The 25,000-nt window shown below is 48.2% G+C and overlaps 3 protein-coding genes across 6 annotated transcripts in view; 2 read left to right on the forward strand and 1 right to left on the reverse strand.

Moving 5' to 3' along the window:
• The window catches only part of LOC138354677 (pneumococcal serine-rich repeat protein-like), a 7,629-nt gene extending 7,290 nt beyond the window's left edge, over positions 1 to 339 (forward strand). The window contains exon 3 of the mRNA XM_069309035.1: positions 1 to 339. This exon is cut by the window's left edge and continues 404 nt beyond it. Within this exon, the coding sequence (XP_069165136.1) occupies positions 1 to 339 (339 nt within the window).
• The window catches only part of LOC123768916 (Ankyrin repeat-rich membrane spanning), an 866,672-nt gene that overhangs the window by 749,811 nt on the left and 91,861 nt on the right, over positions 1 to 25,000 (reverse strand). The window lies entirely within an intron of this gene.
• Positions 402 to 25,000, forward strand: part of LOC138354678 (uncharacterized) — a 26,563-nt gene continuing 1,964 nt past the window's right edge. The window contains exons 1-2 of the mRNA XM_069309036.1: positions 402 to 431; positions 828 to 1,110. Of these exons, the coding sequence (XP_069165137.1) occupies positions 402 to 431; positions 828 to 1,110 (313 nt within the window). The remainder of the gene's footprint in view (positions 432 to 827; positions 1,111 to 25,000) is intronic.

Below are 25,000 nucleotides of genomic sequence, written 5' to 3' on the forward strand. Positions count from 1 at the left end.
ACCACAGCAGAGCGCAGTGTCGGCACCACAGCAGAGCGCAGTGTCGGCACCACAGCAGAGCGCAGTGTCGGCACAACAGCAGAGCGCAGTGTCGGCACCACAGCAGAGCGCAGTGTCGGCACCACAGCAGAGCGCAGTGTCGGCACCACAGCAGAGCGCAGTGTCGGCACAACAGCAGAGCGCAGTGTCGGCACCACAGCAGAGCGCAGTGTCGGCACCACAGCAGAGCGCAGTGTCGGCACCACAGCAGAGCGCAGTGTCGGCACCACAGCAGAGCGCAGTGTCGGCACAACAGCAGAGCGCAGTGTCGGCACCACAGCAGAGCGCGGTCTCTGGTAAAGGGAAACAAACAAAACAAGGACCCGAGACCTGTCGTTATTATAAATAGGCAACCTGTAAACATGGGATATCAGGAAGAACAAATGGAACATGTAAGTACGATCACCCCAGAAAGTGTAGAGTCCTTAGTACAGGGGGTAAATGCACCGAAAGCTGTGATTTTTTTCTCCCAGAACTTTGCAAGAACTTCTTAGATAGGAAAGAATGCTTCAACATGTTATGTGCAGCTTTTCATATAAGAGGTAACAGGCGATTAAGACCGACAAACCGCCTCGTTGAAAGCAGCCATAACACTATTTACCAGGAGGATTTTTTATCAAGAGGAAGAGAAGAAAGGCTAAAAATGTCCAGACTCGACCACCAACTCGGTTAAATGCTGGAGAGGACGCAAACACAGTGGCCTCCTTACCAGAGCCTCAGATATTAATACCAAGTAAAGCATTCAGCACTTCCACTAACATAACATCTTTTTATTTGCCAACATTCAGGGTATAAAAACACGCAAATCTAACACAGTGCGCTTCACAGTGCAAAATCAAGATAAAAAACCACATCTAGTATCAGGCTCCATGCGAAAGGGAGATGGAACTTTCACAGATAACAAAGAAATGAGCGAGTTACTGAGGGAGCAGTACGACTCTGTTTTCAGCGAGCCACTAAACACATTAAAGAATAATAACCAAAAGGAATTTTCCATGGATATGATACCAACATCAAACTATATATCAGACGTCGCCCTAACCCCACTGGATTTTGAAGAAGCCATAAACAGTATGACTCTGCACTCTGTACCAGGCCCGGATTCTTGGAACTCTATATTCATTATACTGCTGCACAATGACAGCCCTTTTCAAGGCTGGAGAAATTGCTGACCTGGAGAGCGTGCAGAGATCCTTTACTGCTAGAATCCACTCAGTAAAACATCTAAACTATTGGGACCAACTAGAGAGCCTAAATCTGTACTCCCTTGAGCGCAGGCGGGAGAGATACATAATAATTTACACGTGGAAAATATTAGAGGGGCTGGTCCCAAACCTGCACACAGAAATAACATCACATGAGACCAGAAGACATGGCAGGATGTGCAGAATACCCCCGTTGAAGAGCAGAGGTGCAACAGGTACTCTGAAAGAGAACTCTATCAACATCAGAGGCCCGAGACTGTTCAAGAGCTTCCACTACACATAAGGGACATATCTGGCCGACCCCTCACAGTGTTCAAGAGAGAACTATCAACATCAGAGGCCCGAGACTGTTCAACACGCCTCCACTACACATAAGGGACATAACTGGCCGACCCCTCACAGTGTTCAAGAGAGAACTATCAACATCAGAGGCCCGAGACTGTTCAACACGCTTCCACTACACATAAGGGACATAACTGGCCGACCCCTCACAGTGTTCAAGAGAGAACTCGATAAGCACCTCCAATGGATACCTGATCAACCAGGCTGTGATTCGTACGTCAGGCTGTGAGCAGCCGCGTCCAACAGCCTGGTTGATCAGTCCAGCAACGAGGAGACCTGGTCGACGACCGGGCCGCGGGGTCGCTAAGCTCCAAAAACACCTCAAGGTAAGGTAGTTAGTAACAGTTGATTGATTGACAGTTAAAAGGGGTGCCGAAACAGCAGACCTCAACCCCCGCAAGCACAACTAGATGAATACTACTAGGTGAATACACACCCACCTGTGCTATACAGCCACATCAGGAGGAAAACAACAGTAAAAGAATAGGTGATGAAACTGAAAAAGGGAGAGGATGGGTACACAGAGAATGACAGTGAAGACTTCTTGTGTCGACTGAGACACGCAACAAGTCAGAGAATGACTTATGTGAAGCCCTCAACAAGTTTCCAGGAGGTCTTCACAAAAGAGCAAGGAGAATTCTATGAACTAAGAGGGGTGGCAACAAAGCACGCAGCCTTGGAAGATACTGAAAGATGAGGTTAGGGGGTATCTGCTTGATCAATAAGTAACTACTGTTGTTGGACCTCATGGAATCTTACCATGGTTGCATGGCCCGTTCCCACCAGACTTGGTCAAGACTAGAGGTAAGCCTTCTTGCCCGTCTCTCCACTTTGTCCAACAGTTTGATGAATGATGAGGGGGGGGGGGTTAGGCGATCCAGGAAAGGGGTGCATACTCTAGATGAGAGCGAACTTGTGCTTCATATAAGGTTTTGTAGCCCAAGCTGTCAAGAAGGTGCGAGATGCGCCGTAGAGGTGTAAGTTTCCTGGCTGCCTTTTGAGCTAGGTTAAGCACGTGGCTCTTTCATTGTCATTGAAGAGTCGAACTTCATTCCCAATTTTTTATTTTATTAATACATTAGGTACTTCTACATTTGTGCAGCTGCCCTAGACTATATAAAGGGAAGTACAGAGTGTCAACAAGCTAGCTACGTGATGCTACAATCCCCATCACACAGGATGGTTAGTCATACAGAGGCAGGTGATCAGTAGTCTGCACTGGCAGACTCTGGGTGCATTAGGAGGATATCATCATCAACACGAGAGTGAATAAAGTAATTACAAAGCTCCAGGTACCTCATGCCAACGGGTCTAAATGGTCTAATAACTGCCCCCCCCTGGTCCCCTTGACTGTAGGTGGGGTCACCCCCTGTGGCAGTGATGGGGGTGGCTCCGACGCCCCGTGATCACTGGACAACATTGTGACTGTCAGACCCTACCCCTCCCTCCTGGTGAAGGCACTGTCACCTGCACCTGTTTGTTTTGTCTCTCTCTGACAGTTTATCAGTCTCAACCTGTCTATTGCTAAGTAATTATTTATGAGGTTACAAACAGTTGTAATGTTTGATAAGATGTAGATTGTTTGTGATGTGTACTCACCTAACTGTGCTTGCGGGGGTTGAGCTTTGGCTCTTTGGTCAGATGTGTGTGTGTATGTATATATGAACAAGGTATACTGAACGGAGTAAGAAAAGCGTGGGCTACCTTACCTGATCAACCAGGCTGTGAGCAGCCGCGTCCAACAGCCTGATTGACCAGTCCAGCAACCAGGAGGCCTGGTCGACGACCGGGCCACGGGGTCGCTAAGCCCCGAAATCATCTCAAGGTAACCTCAAGGTAAGGTACCTCATCCCTTTGTCTTAAGGTATATTTACTGAGGTAGAAATAATTTCAATTTCAACATTGGTGACGTAGGGCAACCAGCCTCCTGCCCCCCCCCTACCCTGGGGAAAGCGAGACAGTTCATCAAATAATGACTGACGACTGTCAAATGTAGTGTCGAACTCCCTCTATGCTCATACAACCCTCTCCTTCCCCACCAGGGGTCACCATCTTAGAGGTCACCATAACTCAGGGGTCACCATAACTCAGGGGTCACCATAACTCAGGGGTCACCATAACTCAGGGGTCACCATAACTCAGGGGGTCACCATAACTCAGGGGGTCACCATAACTCAGGGGGTCACCATAACTCAGGGGGTCAGCATAACTCAGAGGGTCACCATAACTCAGGGGTCACCATAACTCAGAGGGTCAGCATAACTCAGAGGGTCAGCATAACTCAGAGGGTCAGCATAACTCAGAGGGTCACCATAACTCAGAGGGTCACCATAACTCAGAGGGTCACCATAACTCAGAGGGTCACCATAACTCAGAGGGTCACCATAACTCAGAGGTCACCATAACTCAGGGGTCACCATAACTCAGAGGGTCACCATAACTGTGGGTACTAACAATCAATAACGAGGGGTCACCATACCGGAAGGAGCCAAAATGGTGTCGGGTTTACAAACAATTAGACATGAAGGGAACGGGTTTTAAAAATTGCTTTGTAAACAATTTGTTAATTGGCAAACAAAACTGAAGCCATGACAACACTGCAGTTTGCTTACAATTAGCGGAGGCGCATGTACAATACTCAGGCTGTATACACTGTACTGTATACTCATACAACTATACTCAGTATACCCATACAACAATACTCAAGCTGTATACACTGTACTGTATACTCATACAACTATACTCAGTATACCCATACAACAATACTCAGGCTGTATACACTGTACTGTACTGTATACTCATACAACTATACTCAGTATACCCATACAACAATACTCAGGCTTGTCTACACAGTATTCTCATACAATCTTCACGAGAAGGTTAAAGTTACTTGAAGATAAACTTCAGACATTACGGTATTAGTCAGCGACAGGTGTTGTGTGTATTATTTAACATGTCACCACACCCCAGCACTGTCACACTAGGGATGACACCACCACCTCACCCCAGCACTGTCACACTAGGGATGACACCACCACCACCACACCCCAGCACTGTCACACTAGGGATGACACCACCACCACACCCCAGCACTGTCACACTAGGGATGACACCACCACCACACCCCAGCACTGTCACACTAGGGATGACACCACCACCACACCCCAGCACTGTCACACTAGGGATGACACCACCACACACCCCAGCACTGTCACACTAGGGATGACACCACCACCACACCCCAGCACTGTCACACTAGGGATGACACCACCACCACACACCCCAGCACTGTCACACTAGGGATGACACCACCACCACCACACCCCAGCACTGTCACACTAGGGATGACACCACCACCACACCCCAGCACTGTCACACTAGGGATGACACCACCACCACACACCCCAGCACTGTCACACTAGGGATGACACCACCACCACACCCCAGCACTGTCACACTAGGGATGACACCACCACCACACCCCAGCACTGTCACACTAGGGATGACACCACCACCACACCCCAGCACTGTCACACTAGGGATGACACCACCACACACCCCAGCACTGTCACACTAGGGATGACACCACCACCACACCCCAGCACTGTCACACTAGGGATGACACCACCACCACACCCCAGCACTGTCACACTAGGGATGACACCACCACACACCCCAGCACTGTCACACTAGGGATAACACCACCACCACCACACCCCAGCACTGTCACACTAGGGGTGACACCACCACCACACCCCAGCACTGTCACACTAGGGATGACACCACCACCACACCCCAGCACTGTCACACTAGGGATGACACCACCACCACACACCCCAGCACTGTCACACTAGGGATGACACCACCACACACCCCAGCACTGTCACACTAGGGATGACACCACCACCACACCCCAGCACTGTCACACTAGGGATGACACCACCACACACCCCAGCACTGTCACACTAGGGATGACACCACCACCACACCCCAGCACTGTCACACTAGGGATGACACCACCACCACACCCCAGCACTGTCACACTAGGGATGACACCACCACACACCCCAGCACTGTCACACTAGGGATAACACCACCACCACCACACCCCAGCACTGTCACACTAGGGATGACACCACCACCACACCCCAGCACTGTCACACTAGGGATGACACCACCACACACCCCAGCACTGTCACACTAGGGATAACACCACCACCACTACACCCCAGCACTGTCACACTAGGGATGACACCACCACCACACCCCAGCACTGTCACACTAGGGATGACACCACCACCACACCCCAGCACTGTCACACTAGGGATGACACCACCACACACCCCAGCACTGTCACACTAGGGATGACACCACCACCACACCCCAGCACTGTCACACTAGGGATGACACCACCACCACACCCCAGCACTGTCACACTAGGGATGACACCACCACACACCCCAGCACTGTCACACTAGGGATAACACCACCACCACCACACCCCAGCACTGTCACACTAGGGATGACACCACCACCACACCCCAGCACTGTCACACTAGGGATGACACCACCACACACCCCAGCACTGTCACACTAGGGATAACACCACCACCACCACACCCCAGCACTGTCACACTAGGGATGACACCACCACCACACCCCAGCACTGTCACACTAGGGATGACACCACCACCACACCCCAGCACTGTCACACTAGGGATGACACCACCACCACACACCCCAGCACTGTCACACTAGGGATGACACCACCACCACCACACCCCAGCACTGTCACACTAGGGATGACACCACCACCACACACCCCAGCACTGTCACACTAGGGATGACACCACCACCACACCCCAGCACTGTCACACTAGGGATGACACCACCACCACACACCCCAGCACTGTCACACTAGGGATGACACCACCACACACCCCAGCACTGTCACACTAGGGATAACACCACCACCACCACACCCCAGCACTGTCACACTAGGGATGACACCACCACCACACCCCAGCACTGTCACACTAGGGATGACACCACCACCACACCCCAGCACTGTCACACTAGGGATGACACCACCACCACACCCCAGCACTGTCACACTAGGGATGACACCACCACCACACCCCAGCACTGTCACACTAGGGATGACACCACCACCACCACACCCCAGCACTGTCACACTAGGGATGACACCACCACCACACACCCCAGCACTGTCACACTAGGGATGACACCACCACCACCACACCCCAGCACTGTCACACTAGGGATGACACCACCACACACCCCAGCACTGTCACACTAGGGATGACACCACTAGCACCACACCCCAGCACTGTCACACTAGGGATGACACCACCACCACACACCCCAGCACTGTCACACTAGGGATGACACCACCACCACCACACCCCAGCACTGTCACACTAGGGATGACACCACCACACACCCCAGCACTGTCACACTAGGGATGACACCACCACCACCACACCCCAGCACTGTCACACTAGGGATGACACCACCACCACCACACCCCAGCACTGTCACACTAGGGATGACACCACCACCACACCCCAGCACTGTCACACTAGGGATGACACCACCACCACACACCCCAGCACTGTCACACTAGGGATGACACCACCACCATACCTTGATCACTAACAGAACAGCACTCCAGAACCGACTTTATCCCAGCGATACCACATAAAAACGGACACGCTATCCTGATATCATACACCAGTTGGGTCGTTGGGAGCACGTGTTCTATCGCGTGTCCGGATATAACATCAGTTATCTCGAGACCTTGAAGTGTTAAAGGGCCCAAACAGTGACTGATCTCAAAGTGTACCGAAATACCTCGACAAATATACTATAGTGACTGACACAGTTTATAATAGACAGGACGAATAACAGGACAAGTGGACACTCTTGCAATACTCCAGGTTACCAGGATAAGCAATAATTTCCTCCCCTGTTGAAATAAAGAAAATAGTGTCTAAGTGCTACACCCACTTGTAATTTAAGTAAATAGATTGTACAAAAGTAGTGCAACTGAATACTAAGGGAGCTTGCCTAAGTAATGTGAGGGGAAACATGAACCCCGGCATAGTGTGTAAACAAAGGCAGCCCAGTGCCGGCCGTCGCCTCCACAAACAAACAAGCCAAGAGGGGCATCCTCTCCCCATGATGGAATCTGTGGGAATGAACGAGCTGGCTCCTGAGAACCCATTATATGCCTCTGTAACCCTTGCCACCACCGCCCACGGGATGGGTATGGGGTGCATAATAAAAAAAGAATTGGCAATTGCTGAAGGCGCTGAAGGAGACCATCTTGAACACTTCATACCCAAGACTTTTACACCTTAGAAGTATTGTTTGTCAGGCAACATCACCGTGACAAGGTAACTGAGGAAAGGAGGATAGAAGCACAAACCAGTGAATCTGTACGATGGTACAACATGGTTGCAGCTGGCAATCCCAATCATTATGGCCGAAGAGGAGGAGGACGAGGGAGAGAATCAGTAATAGCGAGAATCCGACGTGGATACAAATATCCATGGAGATTCGGAATGGAAACAACAGTTGATCAGCGGAGTTGCAGAATCTGTGGTGAGAGTGACGGACACCGCCTTGACCACTATCTACATGAATGTGAACACCTGAGAGACTTTAGAAATGTGTGTACAATAATAAATCCAACATTGTTTGAATAAGCTAGGAAACATTGTCAAATATAGATACTGTTCTTAAAAGATTCCCAAATTCTGTAACAAGATAACGTAAGATTTTAAGGGTTGACAAATGTTAATCTTGTTTGAGGAGCTGTTCACTTGAGACAGTTAAGCAAGTCCCAGCTGTGTCTGGGTACAAGTGACAGCATGAACAACCAAGCGGGTTTTCTTCCTATTGGGGAGTGTTGTACATGCTGCTATGGCGGTGTGTCCATACCTTGCAATTACCTTGTGATGATTTCGGGGCTCAACGTCCCCGCGGCCCGATCCTCGATCAGGCATCCTGGTTGCTAGACAGGTCAACCAGGCTGTTGGACGCGGCTGCTAGCAGCCTGACGTATAAGTCACAGTCTGGTTGATCAGGTATCCTTTGGAGGTGTTTATCAAGTTCCCTCTTGAACACTGTGAGGGGTCGGCCAGTTATGCCCCTTATGTGTAGTGGAAGCGTGTTGAACAGTCTCGGGCCTCTGATGTTGATAGTTCTCTCTTTGTAACGGGGGGTGGGGGGAAATAGCTCTATCTTGTCCATTATTCCACCCCCCAGTTAACTAACGAGGCCGGGGGAAACAGCTCTCTCTAGTCCGTTATCCCGTCCCCAGTTAGCTAACTATTCTAGAGCACCCTCCAGAGTTCCTAAGGCATCCTCTCTCGTTCAACACCTTGTAACCTAGGTATTTGACTACCTAGGTGCTAAGACTACAAGGCGCCGTAACTGGATCAGCTACCCGAAACTCTAGAGAGAACTCTAGAATACATAATCACTGCCACAAACGTATAAGAGGAAACGAAAGGAAAGAAATGAATAGTGAAGTAATTAGTGAGGGTTTGGGGTAAGAGGTAGGGAGGTGGGAGGAGCGAGGAAGGTCATTAGTTGAAAGTGAGAGTTTAGAGAGGGGTGGAGGGAGAGGTGTAGATAGGTAGAAGTAGAAGTGTAGATAGTAGACGTAGAAGAGTAGATAGTAGAAGACGAAATGCTGCCACCATCCATTCATGATCATTACATACAAGACAAGGAATGGAACTTGCCTGTATCACAAAATTCTCAAAAGATGTTATCATGAGTTCATTATTAGTATGGTCCCATCTTTATCATGTACTCATTCTAAACCATGAAACCAGTAACTACAGAGGCTTTCTCATCTCAACTCAAAATCTCTAGGGAACAAAGTTAAACACAATTTAAATAATAAATTCATAATTATATTTCACATGAAGTATCATAATTTAGCAATTCAATTAAAATGTTCCAGTTTAATATGCAAAGTGAGTCATCATCCAAGAATTCGAGAACCCTACAACTTGACTGCCCCTGATCATCACACAACATATGTAAACACGACCAAGTCACCTCACTGTTCACTCACCGAGGACGGAGTCTAAGTTGAATAGAGAGGGGGGGGGGGTCTGCAATTTTCAGGCAGCGTCACCCCCCCGTCTGGTGACGGCCTATCTCGACGGCTGGCCTCTGCTCTGCTCCGCTGGCCGGTCTCCTATTGCTTGATGCTCGATAGCTCTCAGAGTTTATATTGGGGAACCTAGTAGCTAACTCCGCCCACAAGTAGATAGCCTCCGGCACTACCAAGCCACTCCTTAAACGTCGGCATGTTTGAAGGCTACCCGGCTCCAATTATACGCTTAGCGGAAGCAAGGTGAAATTCTCATGATCTGACCTCAGGTCACTTGGGGTCGTTAACGGTTAGAGGTGTGAGATCTCAGGCAGACAACTGGCGCCTCTCCGATCCTTGTCTGTGACTCATGTACTCTATGTATGTATTAACCTAAACCAAACACTTTTACAGTGTTACATCTCCCCTTCTCCCCGAAAATAAAGTTTTTGCAACACTGCTAAAGCAAGCTAGCTGTGTGCGACAACTTTATTAACGAAAAGAATACATCCTAGCTAAACAAATATACATCATCCTACTCTAAAAAATGAAATATATAGACAGACGTCCATTGTCTCTGGCTGGGCGACGTCACTGCTTGGTCTTGTAGATAATCCTGTACCACATTTCTTCAACACAACTGCCTCCGTCGCTTCTCCGTCGTTAACGCACAACAACACTTGGTCAACCCGAAAGCCGTTACTACTTGAACTGCGCACAGGACCGTGGAATTCGGTTGTCCCAGCTGATCTGTAATTGGCCCTACGTCAGTCACCATGAGAGACGTATATTGGGGTTCTTCACAGCTATAGGGACTACAAGTTTCGAGACCTTCATATAGTTGCCAACAGTAGAAATCCCATCCTACTCTTCTTCCTCCCTGTTGCTCCAGCACGCCTCCTTCAGAGAGCTACTTCTGACAGCCACATCAAGTCCGCATGACACAGGAAGAATCACTCAACAGAGCAACATGCTTGTAGGAGGGGCGGCCAGTTAAGGCAAACGATCCTGTCTTGCAATTACGCTCCATGCAATGATGCTGATACCAGCAAGGGACACGAGGCATCGTGTCTCACTCAGCTTGTCTTATCTTCTTTCTTCTCTCTTCTTTCTTCTCTCTTCCTTCTTCTCTCTTCTCTCTTCTCTCTTCTTTCTTCTCTCTTCCTCCTCCCATGGGTCTTAGACAAGCGACCTGGGGTCCACTGGGGTCCGTCCGTCCTGGGGTCCATCCTGGGCAGACCGGTGTTGGTGGGACAGACTGGAATCGTTGTTGTTCCTCTTCCATCTTTACTGGGTCGTCTGGGGTCGTCTGCAGAACGACCTGGGGTCCACTGGGGTCCGTCCGTCCTGGGGTCCACTGGGTAGACCAATGTTGACCGACCGAGAGGACTGCATCTTGGGGTCCCCGGGGTAGTGGTGGTGGTGGTGGAGCCATGACCTCCAGGTAGTGGGGCTGGTCGTGGTGGTGGTGATAAACGCCCCTGAGTGTGGTACACGGCAGCCGTCTCCCTCTTCTGTATATGCGTCGCGCCTCTCCTCTGGCTCCCACCTGTGAATGAACATAAAGGCGACAATACCCGTGTTCCATGCTGTTGTGTGACCCTGTAGTTTGTATAGGGTTCACACAGTCCAATTATAAGCTCTCCTCCTGGCAACAACTACACTTAAATTTTTTTAAAATAATCCAATTAACACTGAATGATACTGACTTGGTGGAACATAAGACAGTAACAGAGGAAAGTTAGAGAAGAGAGAATAAGGTCATCACTACCTTTAACTTGTCACAAAAAAAATCAACACTAATAGACAAAACACTAGCCTAAACTTAACTGTACCGTTCCTAATCTTAAGTACATAATTAACCATTACTCCCACCCTTAACCTACAGCCACCTACGTGACCCAGAGTGTTTTCCTAGCTTCTCCGCCGGTCAACAACTCAAAACTGTTGCCACCCCTGTGACCAGACTATCTAACGTCGAGCGTCCCCAACGTGAAGTCTACTGACATACTAAGCCTCCCCCTAGCATGCTGTACAATACCAGTACACCTCGGGTTATTGCGTTCAAATGGAGTAAAAAAGTCGATCGCAATAATCTGAGCAGAACCACTACTTAAAAACTACACCTGCCACTCCCCACTGACCTGGAGACCAGCGGTGGCTGGGTGTCCCCGTGGGACATGCGAGGTCACCTGTCACACTCAGGTGAGCTCCACTACCAACACCGCTAAGTTCCCAAATCGCCAAATCTTATCATTAACATTAATCACAACACACGCAAGTTCTGGTGAACATTCCCTGAACTACACAAAACTCACAAAATCACTAAACCACAACACTAGAGAATCACTATCTCCTAACCTGAAAAAAAGTTCGCTAACTCGCGAATAATAAACACCTGTCAAGATCTCCCTGATAGCGCCTGAGCGGCAAAAAGACACGTGGGACTGAACAATGTTAAAAGAACACCAATACCTTAAACATTGTTCAACACCGCTGCCATCATTGTAACGGGGGGTGGGGGGGAAATAGCTCTATCTTGTCCATTATTCCACCCCCCAGTTAACTAACGAGGCCGGGGGAAACAGCTCTCTCTAGTCCGTTATCCCGTCCCCAGTTAGCTAACTATTCTAGAGCACCCTCCAGAGTTCCTAAGGCAGCCTCTCTCGTTCAACACCTTGTAACCTAGGTATTTGACTACCTAGGTGCTAAGACTACAAGGCGCCGTAACTGGATCAGCTACCCGAAACTCTAGAGAGAACTCTAGAATACATAATCACTGCCACAAACGTATAAGAGGAAACGAAAGGAAAGAAATGAATAGTGAAGTAATTAGTGAGGGTTTGGGGTAAGAGGTAGGGAGGTGGGAGGAGCGAGGAAGGTCATTAGTTGAAAGTGAGAGTTTAGAGAGGGGTGGAGGGAGAGGTGTAGATAGGTAGAAGTAGAAGTGTAGATAGTAGACGTAGAAGAGTAGATAGTAGAAGACGAAATGCTGCCACCATCCATTCATGATCATTACATACAAGACAAGGAATGGAACTTGCCTGTATCACAAAATTCTCAAAAGATGTTATCATGAGTTCATTATTAGTATGGTCCCATCTTTATCATGTACTCATTCTAAACCATGAAACCAGTAACTACAGAGGCTTTCTCATCTCAACTCAAAATCTCTAGGGAACAAAGTTAAACACAATTTAAATAATAAATTCATAATTATATTTCACATGAAGTATCATAATTTAGCAATTCAATTAAAATGTTCCAGTTTAATATGCAAAGTGAGTCATCATCCAAGAATTCGAGAACCCTACAACTTGACTGCCCCTGATCATCACACAACATATGTAAACACGACCAAGTCACCTCACTGTTCACTCACCGAGGACGGAGTCTAAGTTGAATAGAGAGGGGGGGGGGGGTCTGCAATTTTCAGGCAGCGTCACCCCCCGTCTGGTGACGGCCTATCTCGACGGCTGGCCTCTGCTCTGCTCCGCTGGCCGGTCTCCTATTGCTTGATGCTCGATAGCTCTCAGAGTTTATATTGGGGAACCTAGTAGCTAACTCCGCCCACAAGTAGATAGCCTCCGGCACTACCAAGCCACTCCTTAAACGTCGGCATGTTTGAAGGCTACCCGGCTCCAATTATACGCTTAGCGGAAGCAAGGTGAAATTCTCATGATCTGACCTCAGGTCACTTGGGGTCGTTAACGGTTAGAGGTGTGAGATCTCAGGCAGACAACTGGCGCCTCTCCGATCCTTGTCTGTGACTCATGTACTCTATGTATGTATTAACCTAAACCAAACACTTTTACAGTGTTACATCTTGAACACTGTGAGGGGTCGGCCAGTTATGTCCCTTATGTGTAGTGGAAGCGTGTTGAACAGTCTCGGGCCTCTGATGTTGATAGTTCTCTCTTGAACACTGTGAGGGGTCGGCCAGTTATGTCACTTATGTGTAGTGGAAGCGTGTTGAACAGTCTCGGGCCTCTGATGTTGATAGTTCTCTCTTGAACACTGTGAGGGGTCGGCCAGTTATGTCCCTTATGTGTAGAGGAAGCGTGTTGAACAGTCTCGGGCCTCTGATGTTGATAGTTCTCTCTTGAACACTGTGAGGGGTCGACCAGTTATGTCCCTTATGTGTAGTGGAAGCGTGTTGAACAGTCTCGGGCCTCTGATGTTGATAGTTCTCTCTTGAACACTGTGAGGGGTCGACCAGTTATGTCCCTTATGTGTAGTGGAAGCGTGTTGAACAGTCTCGGGCCTCTGATGTTGATAGTTCTCTCTTGAACACTGTGAGGGGTCGACCAGTTATGTCCCTTATGTGTAGTGGAAGCGTGTTGAACAGTCTCGGGCCTCTGATGTTGATAGTTCTCTCTTGAACACTGTGAGGGGTCGACCAGTTATGTCCCTTATGTGTAGTGGAAGCGTGTTGAACAGTCTCGGGCCTCTGATGTTGATAGTTCTCTCTTGAACACTGTGAGGGGTCTGCCAGTTATGTCCCTTATGTGTAGTGGAAGCGTGTTGAACAGTCTCGGGCCTCTGATGTTGATAGTTCTCTCTTGAACACTGTGAGGGGTCGACCAGTTATGTCCCTTATGTGTAGTGGAAGCGTGTTGAACAGTCTCGGGCATCTGATGTTGATAGTTCTCTCTTGAACACTGTGAGGGGTCGGCCAGTTATGTCCCTTATGTGTAGTGGAAGCGTGTTGAACAGTCTCGGGCCTCTGATGTTGATAGTTCTCTCTCAGAGTACCTGTTGCACCTGTTATTCAACGTGGGTATTCTGCACATCCTGGGCAGGGTGGCTCACTCATCCACCCAGAATGATTGGCGCTGCCCAATAAACTCGCTCCGCGGGACAAAATTAACTTACAACTAGCCAGGAGTCATCTGGTTGTGTTGGCGGATTAATATGGGTAAGCTCGCCTTGCTAAAGTCATTGACGTTGTACTCATCTTTCTCATTCATTGACCTTCCAAATGCCCCTCAACGCATGAAGCCAATTTTATTTGCTAATGACACAATCTTAATTTTCTTCAGTCCTGACCCTCTTATTCTGAATGACACAGTGAATACTGAACTAAATAAAGTTCACCTTTGGTAAACTGCTAACAAACTCACCCTTATCATTGATAAAATCTTCTATATTTTGTTTGGTAATAAATCCTCTAATCAAATTAATCTAAGTATTAACAATATCCAAATTAGTAACAAAGTAAATGGTAAATTAAAGATGGTCACTATCAAACAATTTCTAGTTTTGCCATAACTAAAATAGAAAAAAACAGAACTAAAAACTCATAAATCTAGATACTGGTGTGGTTGAAGCAGTAATAAATGCATTTTTTTTTGTTTTTGAGATATATATAAGAGTTGTTACATGGTTGTAGAGCCACTAGTACGCGTAGCGTTTCGGGCAGGTCCCTGGAATACGATCCCCGCCGCGAAGAATCCTTGTTACAACCAAGTACACATTTTACTGTTGAGTTAAACAGAGGCTACAGTTAAGGAATTGCGCCCAGTAAATCCTCCCCGGCCAGGATACGAACCCATGACAAAGCGCTCGCGGAACGCCAGGCGAGTGTCTTACCACTGCACCACGGAGACTAATGAGACTGTACCTAATGTGACAAGTTCCATGTTCTTCCCACAAATCACCCTCCCTCTCCCTTTTTCCTGTAGTAGTAGTAGTAGTAGTAGTTATAGATTCAGCTATTCGGAACAAGTTCCAAGTAGCACGGGCTATGGTGAGCCCGTAGTGGGCTTACCTGGCACAGGAGCGTTGCGGGTTCCTGGAGAGTTGTTGTTATTACAGATTTAGCTACTCAGAACGAAGTGTCCATGTAGCACGGGCTATGGTGAGCCCGTAAACCATCGTGGAGAGGATTCCCTCCAGGAGAGGATTCCCCGAGTTCTTATACTTCCTGAGCCCGGCCCGGGGCCAGGCTCCACTTATGATTTGTCCCACACATTCTTTCGGTGGTGGGGGTAGGTAGGTGCCCAAGGAACACACACCTTTTTCCTTTCTTATCCCCCCCCCCTCTCCCTGCATCTCTTTATCCGTCTCTACCTCCCCTCTCTCTCCCGTAAACCCTCCCCCTCTCCTCCCTTCATCACCCCCTCTCTCTCTCTCTCTCTCTCTCCCCTCATACCCGTATACATCTGAACCTCCCTTCCCCCTCCTCTCCCTCTCGCCTCTCATCTCTTCTCTCGTCTTCCTCCATTTCCTCTCCCTCTCTTTCGTATATTTGCTTGCTTCCCTCCCTCTTCTTTTTCCTTCCCTCCATCTCTATCTCTGTCCCTAACTCCCCCCTGTCTCTCCTTCATTCCCTACATCCCCTTCCATTTCTCCGTCTCCTCCCCCTCCCCTTCATATATCTCCCCCCCCCCTGAAGTTCGTAGTCTAGCACTAACCCAACACATTAGCAAGGGACTAAACATGGCAGTAGGACAGCAACAGAACACAGGTGTAGACAGAGATACGGGTGAATCATCGTTTGAGTTGATCGCTCATGTATGGCCGGGGGAGCCGGTCAGCCGAGCGGACAGCACACTGCACTTGTGATCCTGTGGTCCCGAATTCGATCCCAGGTGCCGGCGAGAAACAATGGGCACAGTTTCTTTCACTCTATGCCCCTGTTACCTAGCAGTAAAATAGGTACCTGGGTGTTAGTCAGCTGTCACGGGCTGCTTCCTGGGGGTGGAGGGACACGCGGGGACACTAAAGCCCCGAAATCATCTAAAGAAGATGGCATCAAAACTGTGGATAAATGAAAGACACGAGGAAACCATAAGTAACTTAGAAAAGGAACATAGCAGTAGAAGGAGGAAATAAAAATCCTCAAAGATAATCGTCCTCAGGCTTAGCCACAGCCAACCAACCCACAAGTAGCAGGGAATATAGCAATAGCTGGCACCTTTACAGTGAGGAATTCACATATGCAGAAATGCTGAGAAAGAGCCCAGAAGCCATGGCCATCTTCTTGAGGTTATCTTGAGATGATTTCGGGGCTTTTAGTGTCCCCGCGGCCCGGTCCTCGACCAGGCCTCCACCCCCAGGAAGCAGCCCGTGACAGCTGACTAACACCCAGGTACCTATTTTACTGCTAGGTAAGTAGGCCATAGTGCAAGAAGTTGCCATGAAAGCAGCAACTTTACAGGAGGCAGCAAGGAACACAAGTCAGCTACTGGGAAGAACAAGAAAGAGAGAGAGAGCTATAGCCATGTAGGTATTAATGAACAAGTTTCCTGTCAGGAAGGTTTGAAAGCTAAGGACATAACTGCAGTGTTAGGGCTCCTGAAGGTGGGTACAAATGGAGGAGGCTGAGCAATCCAGAGGTTTCCAGGCTTGGTCAGTACAACAATAACAGAAATCGATAAATAAAAGCAGTATTCATGAACGAGGCCAGCATAGAGGAAATTCTAGCAAAGAATCACAAACTGCAAAATGTAATGGAATACAGAAAGGTATTCCTTCAGGAGGTACTGGACCAGGGGCGAGAGAATCCATGATGCACATGCAAGTAAGACGTGTAGGGAGAGAGAAGGGAACCACAGTTCCCAACGCAGCAACCCCAGAGGGGAGTGAAGAACCCACAGCCAGCAATTTAGTAACCCCAGAGAGTTGTAACTCCCTCCCCTACCTGCCACCCAATTGGAGCTCCCACCCCCCAACCCATCCCATGGCTGAACCCTCCTGACTCCCAATCCCTTAGCCCTTCTCCTGCCCCAAGCAAGCTTAAACAAGATCTAAGCCCTCCTAAGGGGGGCTTAGGAGCCCCCCCCCCCACTGGTAACTACCCCACAGGAGAACAAACCTACCCAAATAGTCCTGCTCATGGAACAGCGTAATACACCAGATGGAAGAGAATGTAATAATGAGCATAAGAAAATGAGCTTTACAGTTGTGTACTCAAACACAGATGGGATTACAAATAAAGCAAGTGTGCTGGACAAGGGGGGGGGGGGGGGGCACAAGGAGAAAACCCATATATAATAGCACCCGCAGAAACAAAACTGCCAGGCATCATAATAAATGCAGTGTTTCTGCAGGAGTACTGTATAGTAAGGAAAGAGAAGGAAGTGAGAGGAGGAATGGCCCTGTTGATAAGGAAGAACTGGAGTTACAAAGAGATGGATATTTCGTGCTATGAAGGATTCAGATAAGAATCCTTAAGATAATATAAGCAGTAATTTATAACCCTCCATTACATGACAGAAGACTCAAACAGGATGCAAGAACCACAGTAGGATACTTGATCAACCAGGCTGTGATTCATACGTCAGGCTGAGAACAGCAGCGTCCAACAGCCTAGTTGACCAGTCCAGCAACCAGGAGGCTTGGTCGAGGACCGGGCCGCGGGGACGTCGAGCCCCGAAATCATCGCAAGCCCGCCAAACACACGCACCGAAACTAAGACGTTGCTACAACGTTTCGAACAAGTTAAATTTAACACTTCCTAACCAGTTATCACAACCAATATAGCAAGTTGTAACAACGTTCTAATACGCCATCAACACGTTAAGCCAAGATGTAACAACTTTATTACAAGTTGTAACAAGCGGAAAATAGAGACAGTTACAGTTTGTGTTTCCAGGGAGGTAACCACAAGGTGACCACCTAGCCAGAAGCGCACACTCAGTAGTTTCAAAGCGTTATATGACAAAGAGTGCTGGGAAGACGGGACACCACGAGCGTAGCTCTCATCCTGTAACTACACTTAGGTAATTACACGCAATGCAACAGCTGAATCAACACCAATTCCTTCCCACGACAGCGACACACGAGCACACGACCAAAGAGCCAAAGCTCAACCCCCGCAAGCACAATTAGGTGAGTACCGGCCTTAGGAGCAGCAGTACAGTCAGTGCCGACAGTGCCGACAGTGCCGACAGTGCCGACAAGCAGCTGACAAATGACATGAAGGCACGCAACCCGCCACAGCTCAACAGTGATGCAACAACCAGCCCACCAATCACAGCCACAGTATGAGGCAACACCCGACCACACCACTCGCCCCCTCAACAATAATTGTAACCCGCCAAACACACCGAAACTACGACGTTGGTACAACGTTCAAACAAGTTTTAACACTTCCTAACCAGTTATAACAACCAATATAGCAAGTTGTAACAACGTTCTAATACGTTATAAACACGTTAAGCCAAGATGTAACAACTTTATTACAAGTTGTAACAGGCGGAAAATAGAGACAGTTTCGGTTTGTTTCCAGGGGAACAACAAAATAGACATTTTGTGTATACAATGAACAAAACTATCAGCATTCAAAAAAGAAATTTTTATAACTACGCTAAACTGATACATCAATCAAGCAGCTCGTCCTCCTAAAGTTCCCCAACGTCAAGAAACTATCGCACTAAAGTGCCCTTATCCTAACCTACCAGAGGACCCAAAACAGAAAACGTGACAGTTTGTCAATTTCGCCAGCCGCTGCCATTTTCTAGTAAGACGATTTTTGGTCTTAGTGTTGCATTTTGACGTAAACTTTACCTATTAAAACAGGTTGAGGCCTAGTCAGGGACCGGACTGCACGGACATTGATTCACGACACCATCTTAAACTAAGGAACGCGTAGAGTAAATGTTTTAATAGAAAATGTACGTAATTACAAGAAAGTTAACTACACAGCAGTTTATATTATATATATATATATATATATATATATATATATATATATATATATATATATATATATATATATATATATATTTTTTAACTGAAGACACCCAGATGATAGTACTGGTGGACACGAAGATACGGAGTATAAGTAATGCAACTTATACATTACCCCCCACCCCCAACCCCCCCCCTCTCCCCACACCCCCAACTTTACCACCCCTACCTTCCCCTCTCCCCTACTCTCCCTCCCAACCTCAGACATATTTTCATTTCCATATACAGAAGGGAAGGGAAGCTACAGAGTATTTTTCCCGTCTTACTACCCTTACCCCCCCCCCCTCTTCCCTACTCTAACCCATATTTCCCCCTTGACCCCCTATCTCCATCCCCTTGTTCCCTCCCATCATCCTTCCCCTTTTCCACTCTCCCCCCTCTTCTCCCCCTTATCAGAAAATTTATTATTAAGAAGCACTGAAACAACCGTATGGACCGGGGGAGCCAGTCGGCCGAGCGGACAGCACACTGTACTTGTGATCCTGTGGTCCTAGGTTCGATCCCGGGCGCCGGCGAGAAACAATGGGCAGAGTTTCTTTCACCTTATGCCCCTGTTACCTAGCAGTAAAATAGGTACCTGGGTGTTAGTCAGCTGTCAGGGGCTGCTTCCTGGGGGTGGAGGCCTGGTCGAGGACCGGGCCGCGGGGACACTAAAAGCCCCGAAATCATCTCAAGATAACCTCTCAGAAAATATATTATCACTAAAAACTATGTAAATCACACCAAATATTTTACAATTGTCTCCAAGAAAATCGCATCATGGGGGGGACTATATTTGCTAATATTATTTAAAGCCTTTACCTTGGACCGACCCCGACCAGCCTACGTCAGTCCCATACCTCAGACCATTACCCCTGCAAAGTTGGGTGAGGGCAATCATCTGGCTTCCAACTCTGGACACACACACACTTATAGTACAGATAAGTACTTTTTAATCTATATTCAATCAAGTAACTTGTTAGGCTTAAGGGGTGGAAGGGGGGGGGGGGGGTACCTTTAGGTTATCGACTGCCTTCCCCAAAAGTCGCCCAATTCCCGAGCATCTAGTTAGGAGGTGAACAGAGCCATCAGGTGTAAGGAAAAGTGTCTTAAAATGTCTATGCCCCGGACGGGAATCGAACCCGTGACCTTATAGTTGTGAATTGAGTGCGTTGACCAGTATGATACAGGATCCTGTGCATACATAACCCCCCCCCCCCCCGCCCACACAACAGAGGAAGACGAAAGGGAGAATATGATGCAACACAACATGCTTAACAGTTATCCAAAGAGCAGATGAAGCAGTAAGCACAAGAGCAGAGCGACTTGCAACTTGAACCTGTTGCACACAAGGTTCAAGTCTCCTCCTTGAACCTGTTACACACAAGGTTCAAGTCTCCTCCTTGAACCTGTTACACACAAGGTTCAAGTCTCCTCCTTGAACCTGTTACACACAAGGTTCAAGTCTCCTCCTTGAACCTGTTACACACAAGGTTCAAGTCTCCTCCTTGAACCTGTTACACACAAGGTTCAAGTCTCCTCCTTGAACCTGTTACACACAAGGTTCAAGTCTCCTCCTTGAACCTGTTGCACACAAGGTTCAAGTCTCCTCCTTGAACCTGTTACACACAAGGTTCAAGTCTCCTCCTTGAACCTGTTGCACACAAGGTTCAAGTCTCCTCCTTGAACCTGTTGCACACAAGGTTCAAGTCTCCTCCTCGAACCTGTTGCACACAAGGTTCAAGTCTCCTCCTTGAACCTGTTACACACAAGGTTCAAGTCTCCTCCTTGAACCTGTTGCACACAAGGTTCAAGTCTCCTCCTTGAACCTGTTACACACAAGGTTCAAGTCTCCTCCTTGAACCTGTTGCACACACAAGGTTCAAGTCTCCTCCTTGAACCTGTCGCACACAAGGTTCAAGTCTCCTCCTTGAACCTGTTGCACACTCAAGGTTCAAGTCTCCTCCTTGCCTTGAACCTGTTGCACACAAGGTTCAAGTCTCCTCCTTGAACCTGTTGCACACACAAGGTTCAAGTCTCCTCCTTGAACCTGTTGCACACAAGGTTCAAGTCTCCTCCTTGAACCTGTCGCACACACAAGGTTCAAGTCTCCTACTTGAACCTGTCGCACACACAAGGTTCAAGTCTCCTCCTTGAACCTGTCGCACACACAAGGTTCAAGTCTCCTACTTGAACCTGTCGCACACACAAGGTTCAAGTCTCCTCCTTGAACCTGTTGCACACAAGGTTCAAGTCTCCTCCTTGAACCTGTTGCACACAAGGTTCAAGTCTCCTCCTTGAACCTGTTGCACACAAGGTTCAAGTCTCCTCCTTGAACCTGTTGCACACAAGGTTCAAGTCTCCTCCTTGAACCTGTCGCACACACAAGGTTCAAGTCCCCTACTTGAACCTGTCGTACACACAAGGTTCAAGTCTCCTACTTGAACCTGTCGCACACACAAGGTTCAAGTCTGCTACTTGAACCTGTCGCACACACAAGGTTCAAGTCTCCTACTTGAACCTGTCGCACACAAGGTTCAAGTCTCCTACTTGAACCTGTCGCACACACAAGGTTCAAGTCTCCTACTTGAACCTGTCGCACACAAGGAATCGAATGGTAAACAACAAGGGACCCACGACTAAGGGTAAACAACAAGGGACCCACGACTAAGGGTAAACAACAAGGGACCCACGACTAAGGGTAAACAACAAGGGACCCACGACTAAGGGTAAACAACAAGGGACCCACGACTAAGGGTAAACAACAAGGGACCCACGACTAAGGGTAAACAACAAGGGACCCACGACTAAGGGTAAACAACAAGGGACCCACGACTAAGGGTAAACAACAAGGGACCCACGACCAAGGGTAAACAACAAGGGACCCACGACCAAGGGTAAACAACAAGGGACCCACGACTAAGGGTAAACAACAAGGGACCCACGACTAAGGGTAAACAACAAGGGACCCACGACCAAGGGTAAACAACAAGGGACCCACGACCAAGGGTAAACAACAAGGGACCCACGACTAAGGGTAAACAACAAGGGACCCACGACCAAGGGTAAACAACAAGGGACCCACGACCAAGGGCAGAACATTGCAATCAAACAACACAAAGCAGACAAACAATCTTGCGTGAAGCAACTAACGCAAGGGGGGGGGGGGAGGGGGAAATAATAGAGTGTCAGGCACACAAAAAGTGTTCGGGTCACTTTACTTGCCACACCAGTTCCAAAATATGCAGCGTGACGTCATTAACACTTTAAAACACACAAGAAAACTTGACACGTTTGGTGGTTTGGAAACAAGAATCATTATTTCATACCATCTAACGACGAATGGAAAGTAGAGAGAGAAAGGGGAAAAGACAGGGGGTAAGAGGGTGAAAAAAAATGAGGGATGGGGGAGATACGTCGTGAAGGAGGAGAGAAGCTGAGGGAATTGTGGAAAGCGCGCGAACAGACAGACAAACAGAGACAGACAGACAAAGACAGACAGACAGACAGACAGAGAGACAGAGACAGACACACACACACACACAAAGACACAAAGACAGAGAAAGACAGAGAGACAGAGAGACAGAGACAGACACACACACACACACAAAGACACAAAGACAGAGAAAGACAGAGAGACAGAGACAGACAGAGAGAGAGACAGCATAATGTGAGAAACAATGATGAATGGAAAATCGGGATGTTGGAAGCGATAGGAAGTCTTCAGGCATCAACAAGAGTACCAATATCTGAGCAGACAGGACTGTTTGCCCCATACTAGTCCCGGAGCCGAGAGGCAGGCTATGAGGACGGGCTAAACTAACTAAATCCCAAGTCAGAAAATATATAACAAGAGGGAGACAATTACATCATACAAAATACTCAGGTTCAATGACATAGGAGGGATACGAACGGGGTCATCAGATGTAACCAATATACCGCATGAGCCACATGGCCAGTAAGAAAGAGCTGACAACTCTTCACAGGCCTTCGCGGATCCCAACATAGATAAGACACAACCTAAGGGGTTAAAGAAAATATACAGCAGGGTCTTAACCCAGTATATCCATATATATGGTATATCCATATATGTATATGGTATATCCATATACCTTGGGGGTAGGGCAACAATATATTAAGGGTATGGGAGCCGGTCGGCCGAGCGGACAGCACGCTGGGCTTGTGATCCTGGGTTCGATCCCGGGCGCTGATGAGAAACAATGGGCAGAGTTTTTTTCACCCTATACCCCTGTTACCTAGCAGTAAAATAGGTACCTGGGTGTTAGTCAGCTGTCACAGGCTGCTTCCTGGGGGTGGAGGCCTGGTCGAGGACCGGGCCGCGGGGACACTAAAGCCCCGAAATCATCTCAAGATAACCTCTATCTTTGAACAATAACAAAAAAAAACAAATTCCATGTTTTGATTGCACAAAAAAACAGCAAAAATCTCACTGGATGTAGTTAGCTTGTATGTATGTGATTGGCCGGTTTTCACACAGATCTTGAGGTTATCTTGAGATGATTTCGGGGCTTTAGTGTCCCCGCGGCCCGGTCCTCGACCAGGCCTCCACCCCCAGGAAGCAGCCCGTGACAGCTGACTAACACCCAGGAACCTATTTTACTGCTAGGTAACAGGGGCATAGGGTGAAAGAAACTCTGCCCATTGTTTCTCGCCGGCGCCTGGGATCGAACCCAGGACCACAGGATCACAAGTCCAGCGTGCTGTCCGCTCGGCCGACCGGCTCCCTCAGATAAATGATGACATCTTATGATTTTCTTTGTTGCTCTCTTTGTCATATGTAAAGAAAACGAAACTCTTGCCATCTTTCAAGGTCACACTGACACGTGAAGGACTGGCGGTGATTACTGCCACAGTCCGGCCAAGGGGGAGTGGGTTATCTTGAGATGATTCATGGGCTTAGCGTCCCCGCGGCCTGCTCCTCGACCAGGCCTCCTTTTGGTTACACACCATAGGAAGCAGCCCGTAGCAGCTGTCTAACTCACAGGTACCTATTTACTGCTTGGTGAACAGGAGCATCAGGGTGAAAGAAACATTTTGCCCATTTATCTCCGCCTCCACCGGTCAAACTATACTATATGCTATCTTCTTTATTTTCCCAGAAAAAGGCCTATTCTTCCCTTTCCTCGAATCCTCTCAGATAGAAATCTTCTTAATAAAATGTTTCCTTTTGTCACGGGGATCTCTCTTCCACTAGTGTAACGTGTCCCCTTTGTCACAGGGATCCCTCTTCCACTAGTGTAACGTGTCCCCCTTTGTCACGGGGATCCCCTCCCACTAGTGTAACGTGTCCCCCTTTGTCACAGGGATCCCCTCCCACTAGTGTAACGTGTCCCCTTTGTCACAGGGATCCCTCTTCCACTAGTGTAACGTGTCCCCCTTTGTCACAGGGATCCCCTCCCACTAGTGTAACGTGTCCCCCTTTGTCACGGGGATCCCTCTTCCACTAGTGTAACGTGTCCCCCTTTGTCACAGGGATCCCCTCCCACTAGTGTAACGTGTCCCCTTTGTCACAGGGATCCCTCTTCCACTAGTGTAACGTGTCCCCCTTTGTCACAGGGATCCCCTCCCACTAGTGTAACGTGTC

This window comes from Procambarus clarkii, chromosome 64 (genome assembly GCF_040958095.1).
Source record: "Procambarus clarkii isolate CNS0578487 chromosome 64, FALCON_Pclarkii_2.0, whole genome shotgun sequence".
Classification (NCBI taxonomy): Eukaryota; Metazoa; Arthropoda; class Malacostraca; order Decapoda; family Cambaridae; genus Procambarus; species Procambarus clarkii.